Source organism: Eutrigla gurnardus (genome assembly GCF_963514095.1).
Source record: "Eutrigla gurnardus genome assembly, chromosome: 20".
NCBI classification, from domain to species: domain Eukaryota; kingdom Metazoa; phylum Chordata; class Actinopteri; order Perciformes; family Triglidae; genus Eutrigla; species Eutrigla gurnardus.
In genome coordinates this window covers 11,909,516-11,936,163 of record NC_139931.1, presented here as the reverse complement: position 1 = coordinate 11,936,163, position 26,648 = coordinate 11,909,516, and the positions used below count along the sequence as shown (strand labels likewise).

The window sequence follows — 26,648 nt, the reverse complement described above, 5'->3', positions numbered from 1 at the left end:
TGCACCACGGTCTGTCCTTTTTGGCTTTTTGGTTGTGTGTTTATTAGTCAGCAGGACATCCCAACCTTGGTTTCACATCCAGGTGGTGATCTGGGATTATTTAAAAATGCTTTTTACATTTTTCTTGATCAGAATCAGCTGAATTGAAATCACGTTTATCGGTGTTTGTGTCATACCTGCACTCTTAAGTCCTTGCTTTGTATTTCAACAACAAAAGTGTTTTTCTAACGAGTCTCAGTGACCTTGTGTTTTCATGTTTTCTACAGTTTACATGACAGCTGTTGTCACCTCGTACCCGCTGTGGAAAAGATAATGATGGAACAACTCTGGAGCCAGAAGACCGGTCGGAGACTTTTATCTGCCTGGAATTCCTTCAGCTCAGGGTTGACTTCTGTGCAGAGACTCATCGTTCCTCTGATAACAACCAGGCAAAACAGATACAGTACATACTGTACTTTACACACATTCAACTTCACCTCAATATACACATCCCTCAAATCATCCCAAATAATATGGAAGGTTTTCCTGCATTTCTCCCAAATATATAATAATATATAAAATATTTAAACATTTATGTGCTGGTGGAAAGCTTACTTCCAAGCCTTGAATTCACCTGAAATTTTCTTTTACATAAAGGTTTTGTCTGGCCAACTATAATGTATTTGTATTTTTTTACAGTTTCTTAACCTGGTGAGGTGACATTTGTGAAAAAAAATAAATAATAACTTTTAGTTTAGGTGTTTGACAATCAAGTGCAGGAGTTTATCTGCATCTCAGGTGACTCTGTTTTCAGCTACAATGATCTGCCTGCCAGGATATACAGTAACTCTGGTAATGAGCCGTGATATTACAGGAAGTGAACCAACCTGCTCAGCAGAGGCGATCTGTTATGATGATGAATAGTGTCTGTCATTCCTGTAGTAGCCTCAAGTTAACTGTCAGCATATATAACACTCATTTGGCTGAGAAGAAAGCTGATGTATTGTATGTAATTGAGTTGCAGTTTAAACGTCCAAAATGTCATTACTGGTAGGAAACAAAACAAGAGGCATTGACTTGCACAACCAAATGTTTTATTGTTGTTAGGTTCACATCCTAGCACGTAGCATTGGTCAAAACTAATGTTATATTCCCATCTGCGGAGGTTCTTACCCAAAAAAAGCTGGGTCCACCTCACACAAGACTCAAGAGTGAGAAATTCTATCTTAGATCGACATTTAGCGAATACAAGAGAGGGCTGCATGTTATCGAGAGAAACATAAGAAGGGGTTAAATGACAGTTGGAAGTTGTGGAGGGGGGAGGGGGAAGGTGGGAGGCACATGGGAACACAAATTTGTAGCGTGTCCTTGGCGACGAGCACAGCGACAGCCAGCTTCGGTGTAGCACCACTCTCATTAGTGGCGAGGTCTGTCAGCGTGGCTTCAGCCAGCGGGACTTCCAACACAGCAGTGATTACAGTGTCAGAGCTGTGACGTCTGTCCATCCATCCATCCAGCCTTCCTTTTCACCCCAGCATCCTTCCATTCAAAGGATAAAATAAAAACAAGGGTTTCTGGTGCACTTGTTATCTCCATAGCAAACTCCACTGCCTATGCGTATCTCCGCCATCAGTCAAATGCAACAGATATTGGCTGGTGAGTTTGGTGGAGGTTGGGTGGATTAGCTGGATCTGTCCCCCCCGTCACACATGCTGGAAAAGTGGGCATGCCCTGACACGTTCTGGAGTGTCTCATCAGGTTGTGTTCAAGAGACAGAGGACGCCACCAGCTGACCATGTGATGAATGGAGGATGCAGAAGAGCAGGAGTTAAGTGCTGAAGGAAATGTTGGTTTATATCTTCTAGTTTTGTTGAACCTGTTGATGGGCGTTTTACAAAGGGTATGCATGTGACATGACTGTAAAGGTTGCCACGGTCACTGCCCTCTGAGTGGAAAGCATTTAAACACAGCATCTGCCATCGGTGCAGTCACATGGAACACTTGTGCAAATAGATTTAGACAGATTAAAGGCAAATGTTGTTTCTTTGACTGCCGAGTGTTGCTACATTTTTCGCAGGATAATTGGAATGCCCATGCCAAAACGCATACGTCAAACATCGTAACTTTGATTAATGTTGGACTGCAGGGACTTCATCTTGAATGGCTGACTCCTTTTTTGTCTGATGTCCTGGTGATTTTGATTTTAACACTTACACAACTCGCGTGCCTTAAGTCTGCGCTCACAAGTGTGAGTCACTTATAGTGTTTTTGTCTGTTAACTCAATTGCAATGTCTGCAGATCACCGAGTGTCCAGTAAACCATACATAACATCTGTTTTACAATCCTCCCGTCAAAAGCGGCGATATCAGGGTTGAGGGTTGCAGATTGAGTTCAAAGATCTCCAGCCAGCTCCAATCAGAGCAAACATCTAATCAGCCTTAGTGAGACAGGAATAAACTCATTGAAAACACCTGTGCAGGTAATACAAGCAGCAACACACAAGCAGAGGTGGCTGCTGCTAACACAAAGGAATGAAATACCAAATAGCACCAGACAAGGTTAAAAACAACCAAATTCCTCGTTCTGCCAAAAGCTGCTCTAACATACACGTACCATTCATTTCCTGCCAATTCTGATGTCTACAAAACCCCCAACTCCCTCTTTACTTCCCTTGTCACATTTCACGTACACATTACCACACATCAACCTCCATCAGGCTACGTATTAGCTGAACACACTCACTACGTTTCAAGGCCTCTTCTGTGGCAGCGAATCTGAAACGAGGCTAGAAATCTATTAAATCTATGTTAAAATTAAACAGATCACCAGAGATTTCCAGTAGTTTTTACTGGAACAGGCTACAGACCCTTTAAGATAAGTGATCTAGCTCACCGCTGTATAAAAGTTAATGTTTTTGGTAAAAGTTCTGATGAGGGCGTCTAGGAGTATTTAATAGTTATGTCATGGTTGGAGGGCATAACAGATTAGCCTGCAGGTGATGATGAAAAGAGAGAAAAATGAAATAATGTGATGACTGATGGAACAGCTTTTGGGTTTGGAGAAGGAAAGCAATAATCCTCATGTCGTGACCGAGGACTGAACTTTAAGGAAGATCTTTGTGTTCAGTTGTTGATTCCTTAATGATCTGAAAGGAAAAGACATCAGAGTTAAAAATAGAAAAATCCCTAGTGAGTTTTTAATAGCATATGGCATCAGGTGTGCAGAAGCCACAGCGAATGAGTGTGAAAACCTGCAGAAGGGTTCAACATTGCCCTCCAGAGGGAATGGCTGAGAGGTGCAATGTGCAGATTGGCATGCTTCAGTGTGCGTGAGCTCAGACGGTGTTGTTTTTGTGTGAAGGCTCATACCTCCCCATCTCTGGTCTCCACAGTTCGGACCAGAATGCTCCTCTTCACGTGGGCCTCTGGGGTTTTAGTGTCCAAGTTAGTATCTAAAAGATGCATGGAGGGAGAAGGAGGGGGGACGATCAATGCAGTCCAACTAATGTGACTAATATACAGGAATCGTATACCGTGGCCTTTGACAAAAATGGCTAAATCAATAAAGAAAGATAATATGGAGTTGTCACATTTGCTACTGACCTCTAAACTGTAGGTTGGAAAAGTTCTGAACTGGAATGGTGATTCTGGTAGAAGAAGAAGAAAAAACTTCTATTATCACTCCTCGTTTACATTTGTTGGTCGTGTGAAGCCCAACCATTCTGCCCAGCTCTGGCTCACCTGCTCTCCTCTCCCTCCAGCAGCTTCCTATAGGTGGCAATCTCGATGTCCAGGGCCAGCTTGACGTTGAGAAGGTCCTGGTACTCCTGCAGGTGTCTCGCCATCTCCTCCTTCAGAGCGTGGATGTCCTCCTCCAGACGGCTCACTGTATCCTGGTACCCAGAAGACTCCATGGCGAAGCGGTCCTCCATCTCATGGAGCTGGCGTTCCAGAGACTCGTTCTGGAAAAAAAGAGACAAGACCAAGTAATGAACACCAACATCGAAGGTAACAGACTGTTTACTGATGCTTCATTGTTCTAGACAGGTTATTTTAAAGGACCGTCCTGCTGTCAACACTGATATACTTTTGTGGACTTACTGTCCCACGGAGAGCCTCAAGATCACAGTTCATCCCCTGGATCTGACGCCGGTATTCATTGGCCTCCTGTTTGGTCTGGCGCAGGGCTTCTGTGTTTCGATTGGCTGCATCTGTCAGGTCAGCAAACTGAGTGAGAAGGCAAACAGCCTGTAAGTATCTCCTCACAAACACTTTTTTACTCTACTCTCAGTCAGAGTCTCAGTTCTGCAAGGCATAGATTTGAGTCTTCTGACCTTGGATCGGTACCAGTCCTCTGTCTCCTGCATGTTTGAGTTGGCCACGGTTTCATATTGGACCCTGATGTCCCTCAGAGCAGCAGTCAGATCTGGTTTGGATACATCCAGGTCAACATGCACCTGCTGGGCCATGATCATCTCCTGTAATTCACGCTGCTCCTGAGGGGGGGAAAGGTAGAGGAGGAAGTGAAGAAAAGTTCACATGACGTGGTTACGTGTAGTTAAAGGTACAGGATATTTAGGTCGATTGGGCATATTTGTTTCTTTCAATGTCATTCTTACTTCCTCATGCGTCTTCTTCAGGAAGTTTATCTCTTCATGCAGGGCATCGATCTTCCTCTCTAACTGGACGCGATTGAGAGCCGCCTCATCCACATCCTATGCAAAGAATGAGGCACACATAGGAATGAGGACAGTCAGGCATACTGAATGTATGATTGCAAATATTAGCAGAATTGTGCCTACCTGTCTGTAGGTATTCAAATTGTTCTCTGCATCCTGTCGCAGACCAATCTCATCTTGCAACCTGAATAAATCACAAAAGAGGAGTAGAAGCTTGAAATATATGTATGTATACATCACATTATATTTTTAAATAACAATAATAATGTGACGTTTTGCTCTCATGCCTGATAGTACTATATTTTCTCCCCGCTTCTTGATGGCACAACATCAGAAAGAGTGAAACAAGCATACAGTTTCCTGCAATTCAAGTGAGACTCTTCTGCATATAGAGAGTCAAACTATGGAAAACTGAAAACCAATCTCAAGCATTTCCATCCGATTTTTTTACTGTGAGCGTCGGTGCCGCTCCTCGTGCTTCAGGAGACGACGGGGGCTCAGCTGAAAGGGCAGCTTATGCATCATTACACATTCACTCAACAGCCAGAGGCCTTTCCCACGGGATGCGGTTCACACACACACACACACGCACACAAAGGGGTGTGTGTGTGTGTGTGTGTGCACACCGCTGCATCTGAGGCATTCATAAATACCCAGACTTTGGGTAACATCTGTATCGCTTCATGCAGAGTTTGCTGAATTGAGTGGTTCAAGAGAAGCTGCAGAATCACAAAAGTGACCTTTGACCATCTCAGCCAGCCATCACGTCTTCGTCTTTCAGCAGCTGTGGGGTGTAATCAGAGGGTAGAGAGGAGTCTGACTTTTCCACCCTCATGGACACTTAATCGCTTATTCTCCGGCTGGATATGTGCGACTGCAGTGAATCCGTGTTTCGGAGTAACAGGCGACAACAGAACATCTGCGTGGCCGCCTGCTTCCTTTGTGGAGGGCTGCCATTGTGTTTGCCTCATTCCTCCACACTCCCCCAATGGCGACGAGGGGTTCAGTCAGGATCAAGTTTGTAAAGAGGGATCCAGGAGTAGAGCTTGGGCAAAGCACAGTGGTCTGCATTCCAGAGAATCAGAGACAAACCAAATCTGCATATAAATCTGCATATAAATGACTAAATCTCAGCGATACAACAAATGTCCCTGAATTTAAAGTGCTATTTTGAATAAGCAAAACGATGCATAGAAGAAAAAAAAAAGTCTGCAGGACTGCAGGACTTTTTTGCAGACTGCAGAACACATTTCGAAACCCTGGATAAAGAGACAAACCTCTGCCTTCCTTGTATTAGTTAATCCACATTTTAAAATAAAGTGCCAACTTTAACATCAATGTATTTTCAGTAGTGTGCAAGAGTCAGACACATTATGCATTCATTATCTAAGAGAATAAGAGCAGACATAAAAGGGTGTTGCTCCTGTGCAAGAGTTCAACCCCGCTACCTCCTACCTCTGCTTGAGCATGGTCAGATCTGCAGCCAGGTTGTCCTTCTCTATCTCCTGCCGAGCTTTGCCAGATGTGAGACCGTCCACCTGCCTGCGCAGCTCCCTCAGCTCCTCCTGGTAGATGTCTCCCAGGCGGCTGGGCTCCTTCCCCTTCAGCTGGTTCAGCTCTGTGACGAGCACCTTGTTCTGCTGCTCCAAAAGGCGCACCTTCTCTATGTAGCTGGCGAAACGGTCATTCAGGCCCATCATCTCCATCTTCTCGTTGGTGCGCGTCTCCTTAAACTGGGCCTTCATCAGGGACTCGGCTGAGAAGTCCAGCCGGTCCACGGGGCTCCCCAGGAGCAGGGCCGTGCTGGTTGAACCCAAGGAGATTCGGGATATCGGGCTGGAGTGGGTGACGTTGCGAGAGGTGCCGTGCCAGGAGAGGCGACTGGAAGGAAGGCCACCGATTCTGACTCCTGAGCCCTGAGGCCCAAAGCGCTTCCTGTACGAGGACTGGACTCTCTGACTCTCCATGATGGTGAATGAAGCTCGTTCGGGACACAAACTGGGCTTTTATAGAGGCAGGCGAACCCCCAAGTCCAAAGCAGAGAGGCCACAGGGTGCGGCAGAGAGAAAGGAGGGTGGCAGGCGGTGAATGGGGCAAAAAGGGAGAGCGAAGGGGTGGTTTTCATGACACTCAAAGAGCTGTGTGCAGGGGATTGTCTGTGCTCGTCCACTCAACTACAAATGTCTCTTGGCCTTCTCCCTCTCCCCCCCCCCCCCCCTCTCCCTCTCTCTCTTACTTACTCCCCTTTTCTGTCCTTCTCCCTTTCTTTCTGTTCCAGCTGAATGAAAAGGAATGTGTGTGACAGGGTCTGGCCACCGATTCAACCTGACCACACATGCACTCTCACAAAAACAGAAACGTTTGATGGGACAAAGGGATGGAGATGTTGGGAAGAGATCTGCATACTCTAACCAGAGAAAGCAACTGCAGAGTGACAGAGGACAGAAGATCAGACATGAGAAAAAGGGAAATATGTTTTGCTGCGTGTCGGACGATGTCCAACATGTAAACCTGCAGGATTTAGTGGATTTACGGTTGGGGTCCCACGAAGGAGACAAACAGCATGTAGGAGGACAGAACCTCGGCCCGTCTTTCTCTCCTCTTTGGATCATCTTTTATTACATAGCTTCAATTATTCACGTGCTCACGCTAATAGGAGAATAAGCTATCATAGAAAAAGATTCATCTTGAATATAATTTATTTAGAAACTGATGTTGAAATTAAACAAAATATAATGGTTAACAGCAATACATCATTAGTGAGTCTCCATGCAATACTTACCTAAAAAACAGCCTGTTGTTATTTAAATATCATTAATGTGTTATTCATAATATCAATGTTATCCATTTGAAACACATGGAGGATTCTAACTCTTGTAGCTAAGGGTTTTTTTTTAGTGAGCTGAGTAACATGACAAACATCACACATAACTGTAAATTTACAGCTGGTTGACCATCATGCTGGAGCAGCACAGGCACACTTTTATAGCTGCATGGGTAGTTTTGTAGCCGAGGCTCCGGTGAGACTGGAGGACTCTGGGGTGTTCACTACATTCAGGCTATTAGACGTCCTGTTTGGCTCCAAGGACAGATGGATGGTAGAGACGGGAGGAGTGGGATGTAAGGGGGGGGGGGGGGGGGGGGGGGGGCAGACCTAATCTGAACTCCTTGAGGACTAACAGAGCCTGCGTTACGAAACCATTTTCACCCATTACCTTGACAACCGCAGGGCCAGATACCTCAGGCCACTTCAGCTGATCATTTTATGACGTCTTTTTTGGAGAGGATGGGATTTGTGGAGATGAGATTGTGACTGAGTTCTCCAAGTATACATCCCTGAAGACAAGAAGGATTAAGGCATTAAACACGTATTACAAATTGACAAGCTTATTTACTACAAATATAGTCTAATAACCTTTTACAGCAGCAAAATGTGGTGCGACGAGTGAAACATATATCTGAAAGCACTGATAAATAATAATTCCTTCATTTTTCCCCCAGTTCATTTTATTTTCTCGTCCGTTAACATCCCAAGACATAGAAATGAACAGAAACCAATGGCTGGCCGATCGTGGGAACCGACCGGGGCAAACGAAAACTGTACATTGCACATTTGAAAATCTTCCAGCATTCATTTAAAGTTCAATTCAAACATTATTCGTAGTCAAGAAGACCGAACAAAGGTAAAGTCATTTAACTGTGGTGTTTCTACAGGTAGTAAAACCACAACAGCAGTGTGACATAAAGGACTTCTTTGTCACTGGCTCGTAAAGTCCTGGAGAGGGGAAACTACTGGGAGACGGTGAATAAAGCTCCGTATGACTCTACTATCTGGCCTCCGAGTGTTGTTGCTGTTAGGAAGAAAAACAACAACACAGTGTCTTGAATTCAAATTGGTCTCCGTTAATAGAGGTTAAACGAGATGGCACACTGTACGTCTGGCAGAGATTTGTTGCTTTAAAAGGCTCCAGCGCTAAGGATTAATGCCAGGGTTGCATCATTAAGGTGACACTAATTGTTTCAGCTCGCTGGATGTTTTGGACAATCACTGCCGTTGCCTCAGATCTGGTCACTAAGGTAATATGCCTCGAACATTAAACATCCACAGAGAGAGGTGGGGGGGGGGGGGGCAGACCCGTCCCTCCCCGCTGCTGCAGTCACTGAGGGCCAAATCAAACAGCTGATTCATGTGTCCAACATGAGGAGACCATTTCATTTGCAGGACTTACAAGGAAGAAAGGGGCTTAATGCAGCCGGACTCATTCTGATGTCAGGCCAAGTAAACACGTTGCCAGCTAAGTTTGACTGCATAATACTCAACGCTCGCTTTGTGCTCTGGCATTTTACACCCAGAATCCCCAGCGTGAGCCTCTCCGCCACCATCCCTCACCCTCACTGATGGCCACATACCAAATTGAATCCTGACTAACAAGCTGGAAATGAGCTCCACCTCCGTTAAGGCCCCAGACAGGATGTAAATTAAAGGAGGAGCAGACTTTAATCTAGAATACCTGATTTGTTACTAAACATGGATTTCTGTACTAGATCAGTGAGCGTATGTGCTCATTGCAATAATGGATCACAAAAAAGCAAGTAAACACAGACAAAACAATGGAAGCAGATTAAAGGACCACACACACAAAAAAAACGTGACGCCAAAAAAAACCTGTAAATTATCAGCTTTTTGGACAGAAAGCAAAGAAAGGGTTTTCTCTTTCCACATCTCAAGAAACAGATGTGAGCCTGAGATCCAGCAGTGGAACGATCCCTTCTGTTCTTTGAAGGCGAGAAAATGATTTTGAAACTTCAGCAGTCATATAAAGGCATGTTTAAGCCTTCAAGTCCTGGCTGCTGTGTGTGTGTGTGTGTGTGTGTGTGTGTGTGTGGTCCCCATGTGAAGCTCTATTCTTTCATGAATGTATTCTTGCATATCCTTGTGTGCAGAGATAGAAGAAATATTCAGATCTTTAATGTAATAATACCACAGTGCAAGAATCATTTTATACATTATGAATAAACATTTTATTAAAATGGTATAACAAGTAAAGCTAACCATTATGTAATTAACATGCAGGCAGCATTTTAATGTTGTAGTGGCTTAAATTAAGTATAAAAAAAAGTGAATTTACTGGGTTACTTTCCACCATACTAATGACAAAGTATCACACCATTATCCAACTTTATGAAACTACACCTGCATTACTGATTAAACAAATGTGGGGCTCATTGGTGCTGCTGACGCTCATATCCAAACCCTGACACATGACACCCAAAACTCAACACAGTTAAAAGCTTGGGGGATTCTGAACCAGCAAGGCCTGATGGGAGTGAGCTGTGATGGAAATCAGGGGGGGCTTAACTGGGACGGATAAGCCGAATATATGACTCGGCACCACTGCGTCCAAACAGCCACAAAGCGGACCGGAGGAGAGCCGTTTCAGTCCCGAAGCTCCAGTCTGCCTGTCAGCAGGAATGCTGGGGGGCCAAATATACCACACAGACAGAGCTGCATACCACACACACATAACAAGCACAACTCAGATACTACCTCAGACTGTTGATACACGCACTGATGGTTATCACATGTTTTATTAGACTGATCATATGCCAGAAATTGCTACAGGTCTGCAGCGATGCTAGCTTCACTTTAGGTTGTAAGGCTACTGAGACACAGTGCTTTGGCCTACATGTAATTGCTAAATATTAACATACAAATGTTGAACCTACCATATTCACATCATAGTTTTTAACCTGTTAGCGCACTCACATTTTCTAATTGAAGTTAAGAAGTTTCAGTTGGTTGCAATCTGCAACCGCACCACTAGATGCCGCCAATTACTAAACACTGTCCTTTAATGCTTATTATAGTTGAGGCTGTGAATACTTTTGTAGGTATTTGGTCAAAAAGTATTTGGTTAGTGGTCACCACAGTGAATGCACGTCATCTTAAGGGTCAATGCCAAATTTCACATTGTGTCCACCTGCTGGTGATAGTAGAGGATGTCCAAGGATGTGAGTGCCAAAGGTCATGGCAATCTATCAAACACCAAAGATGTTTACTGATATTGTATGTTTTACATGTTGAATTCAGGCCAAAACCACTGAAACAAATCCTCTCTGACATGTAACATCTAAAGGTTAAGGAGTCAGAGGGAAGCGGCCTTAATGTTAAACAGCTACAAGCTTCATCTGTTCTCCCTCAACATAAGGGACATGATGAAATTAGACCCCAAGCATGTTGTATGTTTTCTTTGACAATATAATGTGTATTTCTGAGAAATCGTTTACCAAGTGGAGTTGATTCATTTGGAGAAAATTCATAAATGAATGACCAGAAAAATAAATCTAGTCATTCATATATGAGAAACCGAAGAGGATGCAAGAAGAATGCAGTTCCTCTTTTTCCTCTTTGACCCCAGAAATCGTGTTTTCCTCTATAGACATGTTATCGTCCTCGGATCGTTCCTTGTGTGCTGTGGGGGTGAACTAGAATGAACATTAAGGCAATAAAAAACCAAACCTGTCAAACGCAATGCATTTCTGTGTGAAAAGGCCCTTTTGTCCGATACAATCTCCTTTCCCATCTCACAGTCGGACACGGCGGTAGAAATCTCTCCTTCCTGTATCTGCCTCCTGTTTTCCTTCATGGGAGAACAAAAGAGGAAGAAACAAAACGAGGGAGAGAGAGAGAGAGAGGGAGAGGAAAAAACGAGTGCATCAATCAAGTTACTTCTTTCTGCCAGAAATGAGGTCAGACTTTCATTTACTGGACTCGCCGAGTCTGGAAAAGACACAACTGTCCTACACATGCACACAAACGAACAAACAACATATTTAAAAACTATTTATTTGTTTTGGAGAGAAGGCATGATATGTGTGTCTGTATATATATGTGTATATATATATACATACATATATACAGACATACAAACATACATAGTTCATTCAGCACACTTTTCTTGCTGTAAAATAAATTTGATACATTAGACTTTGCACTGCAAGTCATGTCATGATACATAAACATACATTTACATATATATATATAGATCTCTAATCAACTAGTTCATTCATTTGCTTACCACAGGGTTCTTTATCTCGCCGTGTTTTCCTTAAAAAGTCATTATTTTCAACACTGACCATATTTCCAGGCCGTTAAGCCTGTAGCAGCCCCATCGGAGGTTATCACGTTAGCAGTAAGTTTTGTGCCCAGAAAATCATTCTATACTGGACTCGTCTGAACCCTGGGATAAACAAAGTCGTCGTCTGGGGTTGGAGAGTGAACTCTGAAATCCAACACTGGCTCCGATCCTGCTCGTCTTTGGTTCACACACACTTTACTTGCATTTCAGTAACGCTGCGATCGCATAGAAAAACTCCCAGCAGTTAAGCCTTTAAAGGTTTCATTCAGGAGAGGATGCAAAGTTTCTATAAACTGTCAGGTAACACAAGTCATCTCAATGCATAGCTGAGGATGTGTGGAAAGGGTTCTTTGTTTGAGCTCGTGTAAGAACCAGGCAACCAGAGTTCATTTTCCACCCATTTTACATTTATAAACCCCAATTCTGTAATGTCTGCAAAACCAGCTGCTTTCAATGATTTACGTTTAATGACACAAGGTCCTGGTAGTATCATTAGATATGACACAGTCTAAATATAAAAAATATATTTGTACATATATATATATATATATTTGCTCATAAAAATCTAATTGGGACGGACGTGGGGATATAAATAAAAATGAAACAATTTTCACATTTGAAGTAAAAAAAAAAACATTCATTTCACATAAAAGTGCATCTGATTTAAAATTGATCCTTAAGCTAAGGCTCCTCAGTCAGGGATGTTTGGGCCAGACACACATGGACAGTAAGATCTTAGGTAAAGGCAATGGAAATCACTTCCAAATTAAGGCCCTAAGTTTGTATTTCCAAACCATAAAAAGCATCATCTGCTTCACGTTCACATATAATTGACACCAAGTCTGTAGCATAACATTTCATCTTGCCTTTTTGGCACTTTGTCGGCTGAGAACACCTGTGAAGAGCTACAAGAAGAGGATGGCAGGTAGAAGGATAAGTCACATTGAGGACTTGGAAGAGTCACTTTAAAAGGGAAAATCCACCCTCAGCTCCTCTTAGACGGTTACATTTTATCCTGATACTTTAAATGAGAAGGTCATTCATATTCATAGACTTCACTGAAATGCACCGATTCTCATAATCTGCATGCATGAGTTACTTTTACAGGTAGAGAGTCAGAAATAGTGAGAGTGGAGGGGGGAAATGAAGAGTCTGATCTCAATATTCTAGCTGCATAGTAACTAGTAGTAGGAGGGTAGTAGCTGTGGTGCATTATGGTCTATCGAGGGTACTGTGTCTCATCCAATCTACACAAACATGCAAAGTGCATCCCAAATATCTTAACAGAGTTTTAGTTTAAACTTTGTTTAAAATGAGACGGATGAAGTTGGGAAAAAATGAGAACAATCCTGTCCAATTAACACTGTTGTGCACCAGTGGGGTGCTGTAGCTTTAAAATGGTGCTCAGCTGTATGCTTCAAACACTGTAGGGCTTCCTGGTATTTCTTATGACCACCCATGCCCAACAAGTGAATGTAAACACAGGAGAGGGTTCTTCAAGAAGATGCAGCCTTCGAAGAACATCATTGGAAGTGTATGCATTATGTGCGTTTGTGTCTGAGAAGGATCCACAACACTGTGTTGTGTTTCCCCCTGGTGGTCACTCTTGTAGGAGCAAGGTTTGACGACTGCATTGACGCCTGCTGTTTTCATCAAAATGTCTCGTTTTGTGGATTTGTGTGGGTTTAACACTGACTTCTAGACAGGTTCCACGTCCAGATTTCTGCCACGGATGCATGTTCAGGAAGCTACAGATACTCCTGAGGCCACACTGTGGATGAAGTTCAGAAACCAGACAGGTTTCAGCACAGAATCTGGGAGAAGGGATGTCTGAGCAGCTCCTCGGCACTGGGCCTGTGTTTGGCCTCCACAAATATGCAGCTTATGAAGTCCCGTGCCTGGTCGGAGGTGTGCGAGGGCAGCAGTGGGTTGGTGGGCTGGGTGGCGATCTTGAATATGGCCGCCATGGCCTCATATTCAGCCCATGGAGGCTTTTCTGTCAGCATCTCCACCACTGTACAACCAAGGCTCCTGCAAAAGAAATGCATGATTTTTATTTTTTATTTTAATCTGCAGTGAAGTCACATAACAAGCTGAGACAAATACCACATATTGGCTGCTCAGCACTAAAGCTTTACTGGAATGTTTTGAGTGGAAACTCGCTTGCTGCAGAGGGCCTCCTCCACCTGTTTGGGAGGTACTAGCCCTCCTGGGAACATGACATACCAACCTCTGTTACGACCTGTCTGACTGGCCTTCAGCCAATCACATCACTCGACTGGTAGGCCACCACCCAATCAGAATGCATTAGGGAATGTTGTCTGCTCTGTGTGTGGGAGTTTGGTATGAACGGGGTTACATACAGCAGTGTCCTCACTTTATTAATAAGCTTTCCCTTTGAGAGCACAACAGTTCTGCCACTGGATCCTACTCAAAATTATCTTGTTGAATGAAAGTTTGCCATTTGCATGTTTGTATATAAAGTATCTTATCCAAGTAATCTTTTTATTATATAGTGTCCCAGCTGATAGTTTGAAAAATCAGCCCAGATTCTACCAGGCAATTATGGCGTGTATTTTTCCAGTCATGGCATGTCAATATATATGAATACATTATAGAGATGTCAGCATCTCATCATCAAATACGTTTGCTAAAGAAGGCAGACACATGAGCATCTACACTTCCTGTTTTAAATCAATTAATACTGGTTTAAAATGTCAGATGCTGCTCCTCGCATTCAACTAATATGTTAGCTCAAGCATGACATCTATCCCTTAAAACACTGTTGATTAACTGGGATCACATTTTAAACGACACTGCTGTGTATCTCCTTGGTCTTACCAGACATCAGCCTTCCTGCCGTAGCCCTCTCCACTGATCACCTCCGGGCTCATCCAGTAGGGGGTGCCGGTCACAGAGCGGATGCCGGTGCCAGACATGCATATGGTCTGCAGCCTCTTGCTGGCACCAAAGTCTCCGAGTTTCACGTTGCCCGCCGAATCCCGCAGGATGTTGGCACCTGAGTTGACATGGAACGCGTAAATATTTGATCAATGAGCTTCAACAAGCATCCATATGTTTAAACGCTGCCTAAATAAAGATCTAGTGTTTAAACGGCGTAATAAGCCATGCCTCTGTGGTTCAACAGCACTACCTTTGATGTCCCTGTGTACAATCATGTTGCTGTGCAGATAGGACATGCCCTCCAGGATCTGTCTGGTGTATTTCCGGGTCACGTTTTCTGTCAGCGCCCCGTAGGCCTTCAGCTGGTCTTTGACTGAACCCTGACAGGAAAAAAAAAGCACGTGCTTTACACAGACTGTCTACTAATTCCAGGGTTTAAGATCACCAATTTACCCCATCACCAAAGGTCTGAGCCAGGGCACCTGAAAGATGTCTGTGATGTGTTCAAAGTCCCAGGGACTAAACATAAATTGCCTTTTGACCACACCTGAAGAACTGCAGGTGTCAGAAATACAGAGACAAAGTTGATCTGCGCTACAATTCATTATTTGGAGACCGGCCATTAAAAAAGCATTCCTCTGGAGCCCTGGTTGAAGCTGTGACATTAAACGTTGCTGGGACTCACCCCTGGCATGTACTCCATGAAAATACTGAGGGTCTTCTCATTGTGGTCCCTCAGACAGCCGTAGTACTGAACAATACGCTCGTGATGCAGATTTTTCAGCAGCTGGATTTCGCACTCCAAAGCGCTGACCTCCTGAACAGACACAATAAGAAGGAGGGAAATTACACACTGAACATGAAACATTAAGACTGTCATTTCTCAACAATGCATTTCTGTTGATTTACTGTTTTTCCATTTGTAAACAAAATGCATTTTCTGGACATGGCGGAGCCACGCAGACTCCACCATATCTGTTACCACTGATGACAAAGAAATGGAACCATAAACACACTGATTTATGGCTGCATGTGCAGTCTGCCAGAAGAGAAACCTAAAGCAGGGAGTAAACGACAGCCGGCAGCACAGTTCCTCAAAAGAGGTTCCTGTGTTTACTTCAGAGAATGAGGCCACAACAGAGAGGGAGACAGAGGGAAGTCAAAGTAATCCCAAAGTCCCAACACAGGAGCCGGTTTAATAGAAACAACTGATTCACATCTGCTACAAGCTGGGGGTGGGGGGTGTGAAGGGGTGATGGGAAGCCAAGGCAGTGCTGACCCGTCACCCCCCACCGCCACCGGCCACCGGCTCCTTTCAGATACAGGAAGTGACAGTGCATGTTTTCTCCGTGGAAGACAGGAAAAGACATTAAAATGGGAAAGAGGGGGGTTGAGGGGGCTGAATGAAAAATCTCTTCCATACATTCCACCTCTTGAGTTATTGCATCTCTTTCCTGCAGATTGACTGTCTCGTTAATGTGTCTGGGGACAAAATAAAAGTTTGTGTGGCGTAATACCTGACCTAAGACCCCGGAACTTAGATAGTTGATTGATTCATCATATTCTCCGTCATTCATGCTAGCTACCTGCATTCCAGCCTGATGACCTGAACAGATTAACACGCTCAACATATGAGGTCATTCTTGGCGCTTTTACCGTTGGGCGGTCGTGCAGAATGACAGATTTGTTATTTATCAACAAACTATGATTTGATTTTTTTTTTACAAAAGACTGTAATGTCAACATCCATCCATGTAAAAGTAAAGAGGAAATGACCATTTCCTGAGAAAAAAGAGTAGACTTTGTCATGTGCAACCACGTCTCCTAGCAGACTTTCTGAGGGTTGGCTACCTGCTGTTATTATGGCTTGGAAGTGTGAGTGATGATGACATCCCCTCCCTGACCCCTCACCCCCTTGCCGAAGCATCGTTGTTGTACCTCATCAATCTTCGTTGTTTCTTATGTAGCTTAGATGGTGGGTTTCCTGGTGGTCCCACATCCCCTGCATATATCCCCTCTCAGCTGGGTTTGCTCTTAAAGCAGTGTTATAACAGTTACACATTCTCTTCCCTCGTCCACATATGTCGTGTTCCTGAAGCCCATTTCTCATTAGGTTGCCCTCTTGACCCCCCACCATCTATCTAGCGTCTCACCTTGCTGGTCTCAGGACTCTCGGGGTCAAACTGGACCTGCTTGGCGGCCAGCTCCCTCCCCGTATCCACATCATAACACAGGTAAACCCGACCAAACGCTCCCTGGCCCAGGAGCTTCCCCCGCCGCCATGTCAATGGAGCACTGGGTGCTGAAAAAAAACAACAAACCCACAAACAGCTATTCATTTATGGTTTTACATTAAATACACCATCATCATAGAAGAGAGCATTTTTTCCCCAGCTTTTTCCCGGTTTTAAGCATTAGTACTTTCCCTTGAACCCTGCATTATATAAATTATTTATTACTTAACATTTGATCCTAAAAAAAGGCCGTAGTTCTAGATCACTCACACTTGTGTGCGACAGAACGATCTTGGGGACGAAGCCTGCCCTGAGCGTCCACCAGCTGCCAGCTGCCCACACTCTCCTCGCTGCCGTTGAGCGACCGGCGTGAGGGCACCAGAGTGAACAGATTGCCCTGGGGGCGACGGATCCGCGGAAATGTACGGCGACCTGAAGGAGAGCCGGTTCAAGGTTCAATATCATATGACGAGAGATTAAGGGAGGATATAGGAAAAAGTGAGAGCATGACAAATAAATCACAAAGTTGCTAAACGGATACTAATGGTCTTACCTTCACTGTGGTCCTTATGATGCAGGGAAACATGGTACCTACGAGGGTAGGTGCCTCCTTTCCCTGCAACCCTGTCATACACATTATTCTCCCTGTCTGAAAGCAAATATCCAAAAGCCAAAGGTCAGCAGGGTTACCGAGTCACACCTGAGCTACTTTATTACTCTCATTGTAGATCATTCTTATGAAGAACCTGGCAGATCTGAACTTGAAATTACTGTAGTATTTATGCTATTGTGGCTCATTGTGATTAACAGGAAGTTTGAAAGAAGATGTCACAATGTTCTATCCCATAAAATGTGCATTTAGCTTTTCTTTTCTGCTCTCACCTGAGCCCTCCTGGCGATTATCAGGGTAACTCTTGGCTCTGTGCATACGCGATTTCCTCAGTGAGGGGCTGTGAAAGATGGAAGGAGGAAGAGCGAGAGATTTCATTGATCATTATCGTCAAAAATGATGTATATGTAATGAGTAGTAGGTTCTGGCAGGCAGACTTTTTCTTTTCACCTGTCTGAGTTGCTATCCAGAGACTGACAGCTTCCAGAGACGGAGTTTTCTGCGCTGCTCCAGGGATCCAACACCTGCACAGAGTACAATGGAAAATAAAGGATGTGTACGCACATGTGTTTTGTGTACACATGTCTCAGGGGGAAAAAATCCCCAAAATTCGAGAGCATGAACCCAATATTTTTTTAGCACTTCAAGCTGTTTGTGATCAAACCTCAACAGTCATAAACACACCAGTATTTATATTCTGAGGTGGGTTTTCTCCATCAATAGTGAAGCAATGACTCACACACTGATCGCTGGTCTCAGGGATGAACTCCCCCTCACTGTTTATGCTGGTGTATGAACCCTGGCGGGCGATCCTCTGCTGGCGTTCAGGCACGTAACCAGGAGGCGGCGAGCTACGCCCCGTGTTCTGAGAACCTGGGGAGTTATGAGCATAAGGGAAACATTAGATATATGAAGAATAAAACATTTAAAAAAACAACAACTGGACAATGACAATGACATCAACAATGTGATTTGAGGACATCAGTTGTGATGATGTCATTTTTAAACTACTTGTTCATGAATAACAAAGCAAATCAAAGTGCTGTTTGCTTCCATTTGGCCTGAAAGGGGCAATGACAGAGCTGGCTTTAATATTTATGGCTCGGGCTGTCAAAGTCCAGCTCCCAAGTCCTCCTGCAGCCACATCATCCTAAACCAGGCCACTGGTCCACCACGCTAATAGCATTCTCTAATCTGATTGGCTGCTGTCCAGCAGGCATCGTCTAGTGATGGTGAACAGGAAAAGGAAGTGGACCCATTGCTAAAAGGGGAAGCCAAAGAAAGAACTAGAGAGAGAGTGAGTGAGAGCGAAGGCGACAGACAGGGAAATCGAGGAAGTAGAAAAAGAAGTGGTAGCCACCCATAACCCAATATTAACACAACTCTAAGGCTTCAGAGAAAAATAGTTGAAGATATGTACCAGTTGACAGGTGGCGCCCCCTGGGCTCGGAGGGTTGGTACACCGTGCTGATGTCTCCGGTGGACTGGGAGGACTTGATCCTCACCTGCTTACACAACACCGGGTGGGAGGGGGTGGAGGCCTGCAAATGGAACGAGGAGCAATTGCTTCACGTCAGCAAGCCAGTCGGTGCAACGTATGTGTAATGGGGAACTTTGATTTTACTCAACACTGCTCTACGGTGAGGAAATGGCAGTAATGCAACGGCACACTGTATATGCATGCCTAGTGTGTTTGTGTACGCGTGTCTCACATTGCTGTGCTCCTGCGTGAGCAGCAGGATCCTGATGCTCTTCATGTTGGAGCTTCGGTCCAGCAGGTCAATCGCTTTGTCCAGGTCATCCTGATCTCGCAGAGGGATGGACAACTGTACGGCAGGAGACAGGGATCAATCCAGGAATCAATCATATCAATATATATATATATATATATATGATACAAACGCATATCAAGATTCAAAAAAGCACACAAAATACTTCTGGAAACATTTAAAAATGTATGAAACAAAATAAATAATCAAACATCTGTTTATTTGTCTCTCGATAGAAAATGAATCAGGAAAAGAAGATGATTGATGTTAATGTTCCAAGTGAAAATACCCAACATTCCCTGTTTCCAGCTTCTTTACCTCATTGTTCATGTAATGCAGGTCGAGCTGCTGGCCAAAGACCGTCTTGACTTTCTGCTGGATTTCCTCAAACTGCACGGGGCGTCCAAAAACCAGGATCCTACACATGAAGAAAGCAAGAAAATCATACAGGCAGATTATGAAGAGATCTATACCATCTGCTAAGGAAAGTGCTTTTGACTGTTACACACGTGCAAGCAAAACACACACACAAGCTGCTGTTTGTAGTGAGTGCAGATTCCTCTAAGTACACCTTGCATATTTGTGGTTTGTGCTGGCAGCCACAGACTAACCACAGTCCTTTCCCTCCTCCATTCTCCAGCTCACATACCAGTCTGAATGAAGTGCTGGAGTGGAGTCTGAGACGTGCTCTTTCTCATGAACTGGTTCTCATGTATATATATATATATATACACACATGTATGCATGTAAGATACCCATACACAAAAACACAACATGCATGTGAAGAAAAGTCCAAATCAAACCTACCTCCGCTCTCCTGAGAACTCAAACTTTATCCGGACGTCGTCCTGAGAGAAAAACAGCAACAGCAAGGTCATAAAGATGAAAAGACACATGCATTGTCTTCACTTACTGGCCTTCTACAAAGAGTGTTCGCTGGGCAAACATGCCGCTCTGAACCTCCTCCGTTACTACATCGCTTGTGAAAAAACCCACTTCCACTCATTACAAGTCCAGATTTAAACCATTGAGGTGGGAGAATAGTGGAGACTGTCATTCCCACGGGGACAATCTCTGGTTTTAAGCAAACGCTACATTGCACACGAGATGTCTGCTTTGGCTGGTCTCTGTTGCTGCAGGCAGCTGTGGTAGACATTGAGGGTGGGTGGCCTACTGGTCGCTTTTCCACACAGCCTGAAGACATTTTTAAAGAATACGTTGAAAATAACTGGACTTAATAAATTTGTGCGTGGCTATCTTGGGAAAGGGTCTGTCATTATGCTAAATTACCTGGCTGGGTGGGCTAGGGGAAATACTCAGAAACAAGAATATACTTGCATTAAATTACACAGTTCTATACAACAGCAGTGGTCCAAGATTTGATTTTGTCAGCGTCCCTCCTGACTTCTAAATGTAGTGTAATTTATACTGAACATAACTTAAAGACTGCTAACCGTTTGATGTTGTTTAGTCTTCCAAACGCAAATGGTCTGTTGACGATCCATGTTGTGGATAGCAGACTGCACTTCAACAATAGAAATGGCTGTTCATGGAGACATTTGTCGCCTACGTTGCTTCTTTAGAACTACAATTATGAAACCACTTCAAAATGTGTTCAATTTTGAGACAGCTTTCTTAAAAATGTGCACTTACACGTGGGACCAAGATGTTTGAGCTGCAGCTCACAGCGGAATCTAAGGCCATTGGCTTGTAGCTGAGTATTCTGACTTATGTGAAGCCTGGATAATAACAGGTATTACCCTCTCAGCAACACTTTACACAAGCCTAAGCTTCCAAACCATCTTGTGAAGTGTTGAATCTGCCGCTATACCACACCTGTCTGTTGGCCTGCGCCGCTGTCTTGAGTTTGCCGCTGTCGTATGACAACACGGGCTGGCGCCTCGTCATCTGGAGGGCTACCAGGTCCTTCATTATAGAGTGGAGAGCCTGCCTCTCATCTGAAAATGATAATGGGTTGGGGGGGGGGGGGAAATGCACAATTAAGAGTGTGGATTGGATAATGGATGGCCTTGGTGTGCCAGAGAGATTTGAGCCTCGCTGCAGTAAAAGGTGAGTGTGCGGACAATTAGTCATTTTTAACTACATCCACATTGAGACTATGCTGTGACGGGGTATTAGAAGCAGGGAAGCAGGCACTGTTTTTGATATTCCTATTCCCATGTTTGATCTCAAGCAAGCTCTGCCTTGGCTGGACTATCTCACGGAGAGAAAATATTCTCCTTGTGTAGCTTGGAAATACATCACACAGCCCCGGGGCAGCAGAGAGAAACAGACCCCTTTCTACATAACACTTGAAAACCAATCCTTCATCCGACAGTGTCTGGAGCAGCAGCTCGCGCAGGCTTTGGCCTCAGGGACAGTGTTTGGTGTGTGTGTGTGTGTCTGCTGTTTTTATCTCGTGCTGCGAGGAAAGCATGCTCTCAATGTCTGTCTAACATCAGAATTTAGAGGACTTACTCATTGTGGTGATGTTTGCATATGTGGTCTACACAACAGGTCTTCAGAAACACGTCTGTGGTGTGGCCGACCCACCTTCAGCCTGTAGTGATTAAAAAAAAGAGAGAAATAAATGAGTTACGAGAGAAAGTGTGTAGCTGGCACTGTTTCTGTCCATATTTCTTTGCTTGGAGACAGAGCAGAGCGATGTGAGTCATCGAGTCAGACAGGAGATGACATATGACAAAAGGTTATCAGCCAGTCTCGCAAAACGTGTTAGTATGCAAGTAGCTCGGCCCAACATCACATCCGGTGTAAACATGACATGACGAGGAGGTCATAAGAAACCTGAGGGCCGGCATGATAAAGCGACTGCACTGCACCCTTATTGTATCTGGGTAATAACATGACATGACTGGGTGTTAACGTGATACAGAGAAAATGTGTTACATTTTCATTTACAGCACTCGGTTCCTTGCAGACAAAGAGAAACCCTAACCTGCGGGACACATACCTAAGGATTTGTCCGTGTGCCCCGAACGCTGAGTGAATGAGAACGTGTGCAGTGCATGTGAGAATGTCTGTCGTGTTTTTTGCCCATTAGAAAGAATGACAATTGGAAACGGCTGAAACTCAAGCACTGGCAGCGAACAGTTTGGCAGAGTTTACAAAGGGAAGAATGTTTTTTTTACAGGGAGTTTTCTGCCATTTTAAATATCTACCAGCTTTAAACTTCTGATTGCACAAGCTGCAAAAACCCAAACTCAGCTGTGTTATAGCTCCATTGTGGATGTTGACAGGGCAGTATTATACCATGCCCAGTTCAAGGCATCAATAGCATCATAAACTGAGGCATTTCCTTCAATGGAGAGGGTTTCCCCTTAATTTGTCCCATACGCTATTGGATTTGAACTAATTCAGCAAAGGAGAACTCAAAAGGACTCAAACACAAACCTAGTTTTCTCAGTTCCAGTTGATGATGGATGAGTATTGGATGGTAAAGGAGATATGTCTGACAAAAGCATAAAATAGGTAACAAAACTAAAGATAATCACTTGCATGCATTGAGAGACTTGATTCAAATAAACTCTCTCCACCAGAGATGCACCGATCAGATGTTTTCTCTCCACATTCCAGTAACTCAACACATGTATCTGATACAAAGTTAAATCTCACTTTTTCATGCATTTCAAATCTGGTCTTTAATATTAAAGATTAAAAAAAAAAAACTCCTGTCGGATCATTTTTATGCAGAGAAGCTAGGAAGAAGGGGCTTGCTGTCGCAATTAATGCTGATTTGGCTGCCACGAATGAATGCAACTGACATTGATATAGAAACAGTCACATCTAGCCGATACTTAATCCGCTTAATAAGATGAGTATTGGCACAGATACTGTTGCAGTGGACCGGACTGGTGCATCCCAAACAGCATACGCTTCACACAAATGGCCATATTTGAGTAGTCACTGCAAATAAGATTAGCCTCTCAGTCATTTCCCATGACTGGTCTTAAAAGTTGTTGAATAGAGGGAGATATAAACCAGAGTCCACAGTAAACAAGGCTTGACATTTGCTTCACCTTGCCCAGAAATGCACTGCAGCAAACCAACCCATGTACATTCAATCTGTGGTTAACCGTGTCTGATGATGGAGCCTACAGAAGAGGTTGCAGCTGACTGTCTGAAGAGTAGCATCTGAGAGGAAAACGGGAAACATCGGTACCTGAGGCAACTCATTGACTCTGTGGATTTCTGGGTAATAATCACCCACAGGAATGCCGGGCATGTCCGTCTGTGGTCGGCGGAGCGTTCCCACGTCGCTTTCAAGCTTCCGCTACGCTCCTGTTCCCCTGCCAACGAAGAAGGTGCCAAGTACTTTTGTCCTTCAACCCTTCCAACTTCATGCTTCTGCCATATAATCCCCGAAGACTGCAACTCCTCCTCTAGTTGCACGGATGTACAGTCACTTCAGGACACTCGGAGCCACCATCTCCTCTCTCTGCCCACAACAGTGTTCTCCAAAGACTACAGTAGAGGTGCTGGATCCACAGGGAACTGTGCACCTCAAGGGGTCCCTCTAGTCAACACAAGCTTTCCATCCATTCCCCCAGCTAACCTCTTCTTTCCCCCCGCTTCTCCTGATTTTAATTACCTCCCAAGCGGAATGTGGGGAATTCAATGGAGAAGGAGGCTGCGCTCTACCAGTCCAGTCAGCTGTGCCCGCTTTATTTTCCTTGTATCACATTTCCAGGACTAGCAGGATTTACATGGATTTTCCTCCCCCCTTTCGTCTCTGTCTGCTTTGAGAGGTGTTTAGTCTGAGGCCATTTTTCCCAGCCACAGTTCTTACTCTAGCCTTTGGCCAGTCATCTGGACATCGCCGCTTCACAGCAAAATCTCCTGGCCTGATGTCTCTCCTGTTTCAGGTGCACATGTGTTTTGGGTTCAAAGTAACCCCCACACATTTAAATATTGCAATCTGGACAAGTCTCTACTGCTTGCCTTGGCTAAAGTTTCAAGTTCCTTTTTGTGGCGTTTTAATAAACACACATGCATACATAATATTTTACACAATCTCAAGATGATTCGAAAATGCTGCTTATTCTGTGTGTTCATGGAGCAAAGTCACAGAAACGTTAAAGAGACGGAGGCCCATCTGTGGTCCATACCTGCATATACTTACACAGATATCCATCACAAAAACCACCAACAGTTATATTTTTGCATTCAGAGAAAGATGGCCATTACAACCAATGACAGGATCGCATGGACCTATTTAAATTAAAATAATCTAAATATTGAGATTTCATTGGGTTAGAGGGGAGATTGGAAGTGTTTTCGAATTTGATAACAAGTTATGAACCAGTTAGTTATACAGCTTACTTGGTCACTCAAAACCCATTACTAAACTCTGTTCTGTTTGTGATTGTTTCATTTTATCAGTCATGTTTCTGTTCAACTCTAAGCAGGGTGGTGCTGTAAAAAAGGATGCAAACTCAGCCAACTGACCTTGTGTAAATATAGGTACATAAACCCAGGGAATGTGATTACGCGGGGTAGAACAACCAGGCAGCCCAGATTAACTGCATGTTATAGTGTTTCCCATAAGAAACATGACGTAAAAGACATTTTCCAGAAGGGCCCTAGAATGGAGGACATTGAAGTCGTGTCCTTTTCTATGTGAATATGGAGACTTTAGCAACTACGGTTTACATAATGTATACGCTTTTACTGGCTTATTTTAGTATTTTAGACTTTCCTCTCTTTATTTGAATATGACCACTTTGAGTCTTTATACATAACGTATATATTTTTAAATAAATAAAGTTGTGTTATACTTTTTAATTTACCCAGCATATCAACAAATTCTGATTACAGTCTGGTTTTCAAACTAAAAACTAACCTTTTTTCCCCACATAACCTGAATGCAGCACAATTCACTTGTCATATACCTGTCATCACTGTCACGTGGACAACACTCACCTGTCGCCTTGACGACCTTCGTCGGGACAAGACTTCTCCTGTGTGCAACAGACTTCGGTCACCGGCGTCTCGCGGCAGGGATGACGCAGTAGGTTCGGCCGGTGCTCACGTCCATTAGTGCCCTCAGTCAGACCGACACACCGGGGAGTGTGTGAGTGGGGGCGCCATGTCGGGGCTGACCCCCCACCCCACAACCACCACCAGCAGGTAACTCGTCTTCTTCAACGGAAAATTAAAGCAGTCACACAAAGGGATAGTTTCCAGGTTGTAGAACCAAACACACCGGTCAGCTGTGAGTTTTACAGAGAAAATGTTCCGATGGGGGAAAAAAACCCTACATCAGGCTGCTCCAGCTGTGGCCCAAACACAAACTCGGCTCCAGCCTCGGATCTCTGGAAAACTTAAATTTCCAAAACATGTTTAGACGTGTGACACACGGGTTCCCCGCTTTCAGGCGTTCACGTCAGTGAGCTGTATCCCAAAACAACACGAACAAAAAAAAAATACCCTACCAAACAAGGTGTAGCAATAATCGTATGGCCTGTATGAAATCCATTTATGAATAACAGCTTCGCCAGAGGAAAAGATCGAAACGATTTCCGTGATCTTCCTGCTAAATCTGCAATTTTTCCTTCTCTGTGTTGCCAGGTTGGGGACCAAAATAGTATAAACAGTAGAACACTAAACAATCATTAAAATAACCACTTATGATATATGATATGTAAAGAATTGCAAGTTGACAGTAATGACACTAGCAGTAAAAAAAAAACTACATGTATCTGTATATTATACACATAAACTGGAATTTATGTCAAGCGAAGCCAAGTTGGATAAACTCAATCGATGTTTTGACTTCGCAGAGCTTCGGACTCTTAAATTACGCTTCCTTAAGTATTCACGTGAGATCCAAACTGACTTCAACGTGAAAGAAAAATCAGTCTTTTCTCAGTCACAGAGTTGTCGTGTGACTTCTGGAGCTAACGGCAGTCCACAACTTTCCCCCAAATCAAAACAAAGTAAGAAATAGTCCTGATCTTCAGCTGAATACGTCAAACTTCCTGACAGAGAAAAATATCGCCACCGGAACCCGCTTTTAAGCTTCCAACAAGTCGTGAAAACTGTACTGTACAGTGGCGTCCATGTTTTCCAAACGGTTCACTCTCCGTCGTCCATACGTGTGTAATAACACGGATTTGTTCCCAGGGAGATTTCTGCTTACTAAACTATCTAAATAGACGCTGTGCAGATGCGGGAGCTCGCTGTTACGAAGTCTTTCTGCAGGCGCGCGCACAATATGGGGCGGACCAGCTGTGACGTCGTCGTATGCTGCCTTCAAAGCTATAACAAAGTCGGAATTTGAAGAGTTCATTGTCATCCTGCCGCTGCAACCAAAC

General features: G+C 44.0%; 2 protein-coding genes across 3 annotated transcripts; both read right to left on the bottom strand.

Moving 5' to 3' along the window:
- Positions 1-1,974: 1,974 nt before the first annotated feature.
- gfap (glial fibrillary acidic protein) lies at positions 1,975-6,647 on the bottom strand. Its single transcript, XM_084038222.1, has 9 exons — positions 6,114-6,647; positions 4,782-4,842; positions 4,599-4,694; positions 4,314-4,475; positions 4,081-4,206; positions 3,721-3,941; positions 3,583-3,626; positions 3,349-3,431; positions 1,975-3,125 (listed from the first exon to the last, which is right to left on the bottom strand). Exons 1-9 carry the CDS (start codon positions 6,623-6,625, stop codon positions 3,084-3,086), a joined length of 1,347 nt encoding a protein of 448 aa, XP_083894348.1. The 5' UTR covers positions 6,626-6,647; the 3' UTR covers positions 1,975-3,083.
- Positions 6,648-11,532: 4,885 nt separating this feature from the next.
- Positions 11,533-26,471, bottom strand: map3k3 (mitogen-activated protein kinase kinase kinase 3). Of its 2 annotated transcripts, XR_014599015.1 has the most exons (18): positions 25,255-26,471; positions 21,793-21,874; positions 21,151-21,272; positions 20,122-20,162; positions 19,633-19,732; positions 19,258-19,371; positions 18,966-19,086; positions 18,285-18,418; positions 17,996-18,069; positions 17,818-17,885; positions 17,489-17,584; positions 17,206-17,367; positions 16,855-17,003; positions 15,387-15,518; positions 14,952-15,081; positions 14,639-14,816; positions 13,528-13,828; positions 11,533-13,495 (listed from the first exon to the last, which is right to left on the bottom strand). XR_014599015.1 is itself a non-coding variant. In XM_084036730.1 (17 exons), the coding sequence occupies exons 2-17, from the start codon at positions 21,794-21,796 to the stop codon at positions 13,600-13,602; spliced, it is 1,854 nt and encodes a 617-aa protein (XP_083892856.1). In that variant the 5' UTR covers positions 21,797-21,874; positions 25,255-26,471; the 3' UTR covers positions 11,533-13,599. The 2 variants fall into 2 exon arrangements, 1 of the variants encoding a protein (XP_083892856.1); XM_084036730.1 differs by having other exon boundaries at positions 11,533-13,828.
- Between the last annotated feature and the right edge of the window lie 177 nt (positions 26,472-26,648).

Excerpts from the sequence above, each read along its gene's own strand:
- gfap (XM_084038222.1), bottom strand. The coding sequence starts at position 6,625 with ATGGAGAGTCAGAGAGTCCAGTCCTCGTACAGGAAGCGCTTTGGGCCT. Across the intron at positions 3,942-4,080 it reads TTGAGGCTCTCCGTGGGACA|AACGAGTCTCTGGAACGCCA; the intron begins GTAAGTCCACAA and ends CTTTTTTTCCAG. Across the intron at positions 3,432-3,582 it reads TTCCAACCTACAGTTTAGAG|ATACTAACTTGGACACTAAA; the intron begins GTCAGTAGCAAA and ends TGCATCTTTTAG.
- map3k3 (XM_084036730.1), bottom strand. Across the intron at positions 19,733-20,121 it reads GAGTTCTCAGGAGAGCGGAG|GATCCTGGTTTTTGGACGCC; the intron begins GTAGGTTTGATT and ends CTTCATGTGTAG. Across the intron at positions 17,004-17,205 it reads TCGTTCTGTCGCACACAAGT|CACCCAGTGCTCCATTGACA; the intron begins GTGAGTGATCTA and ends GTTTTTTTTCAG.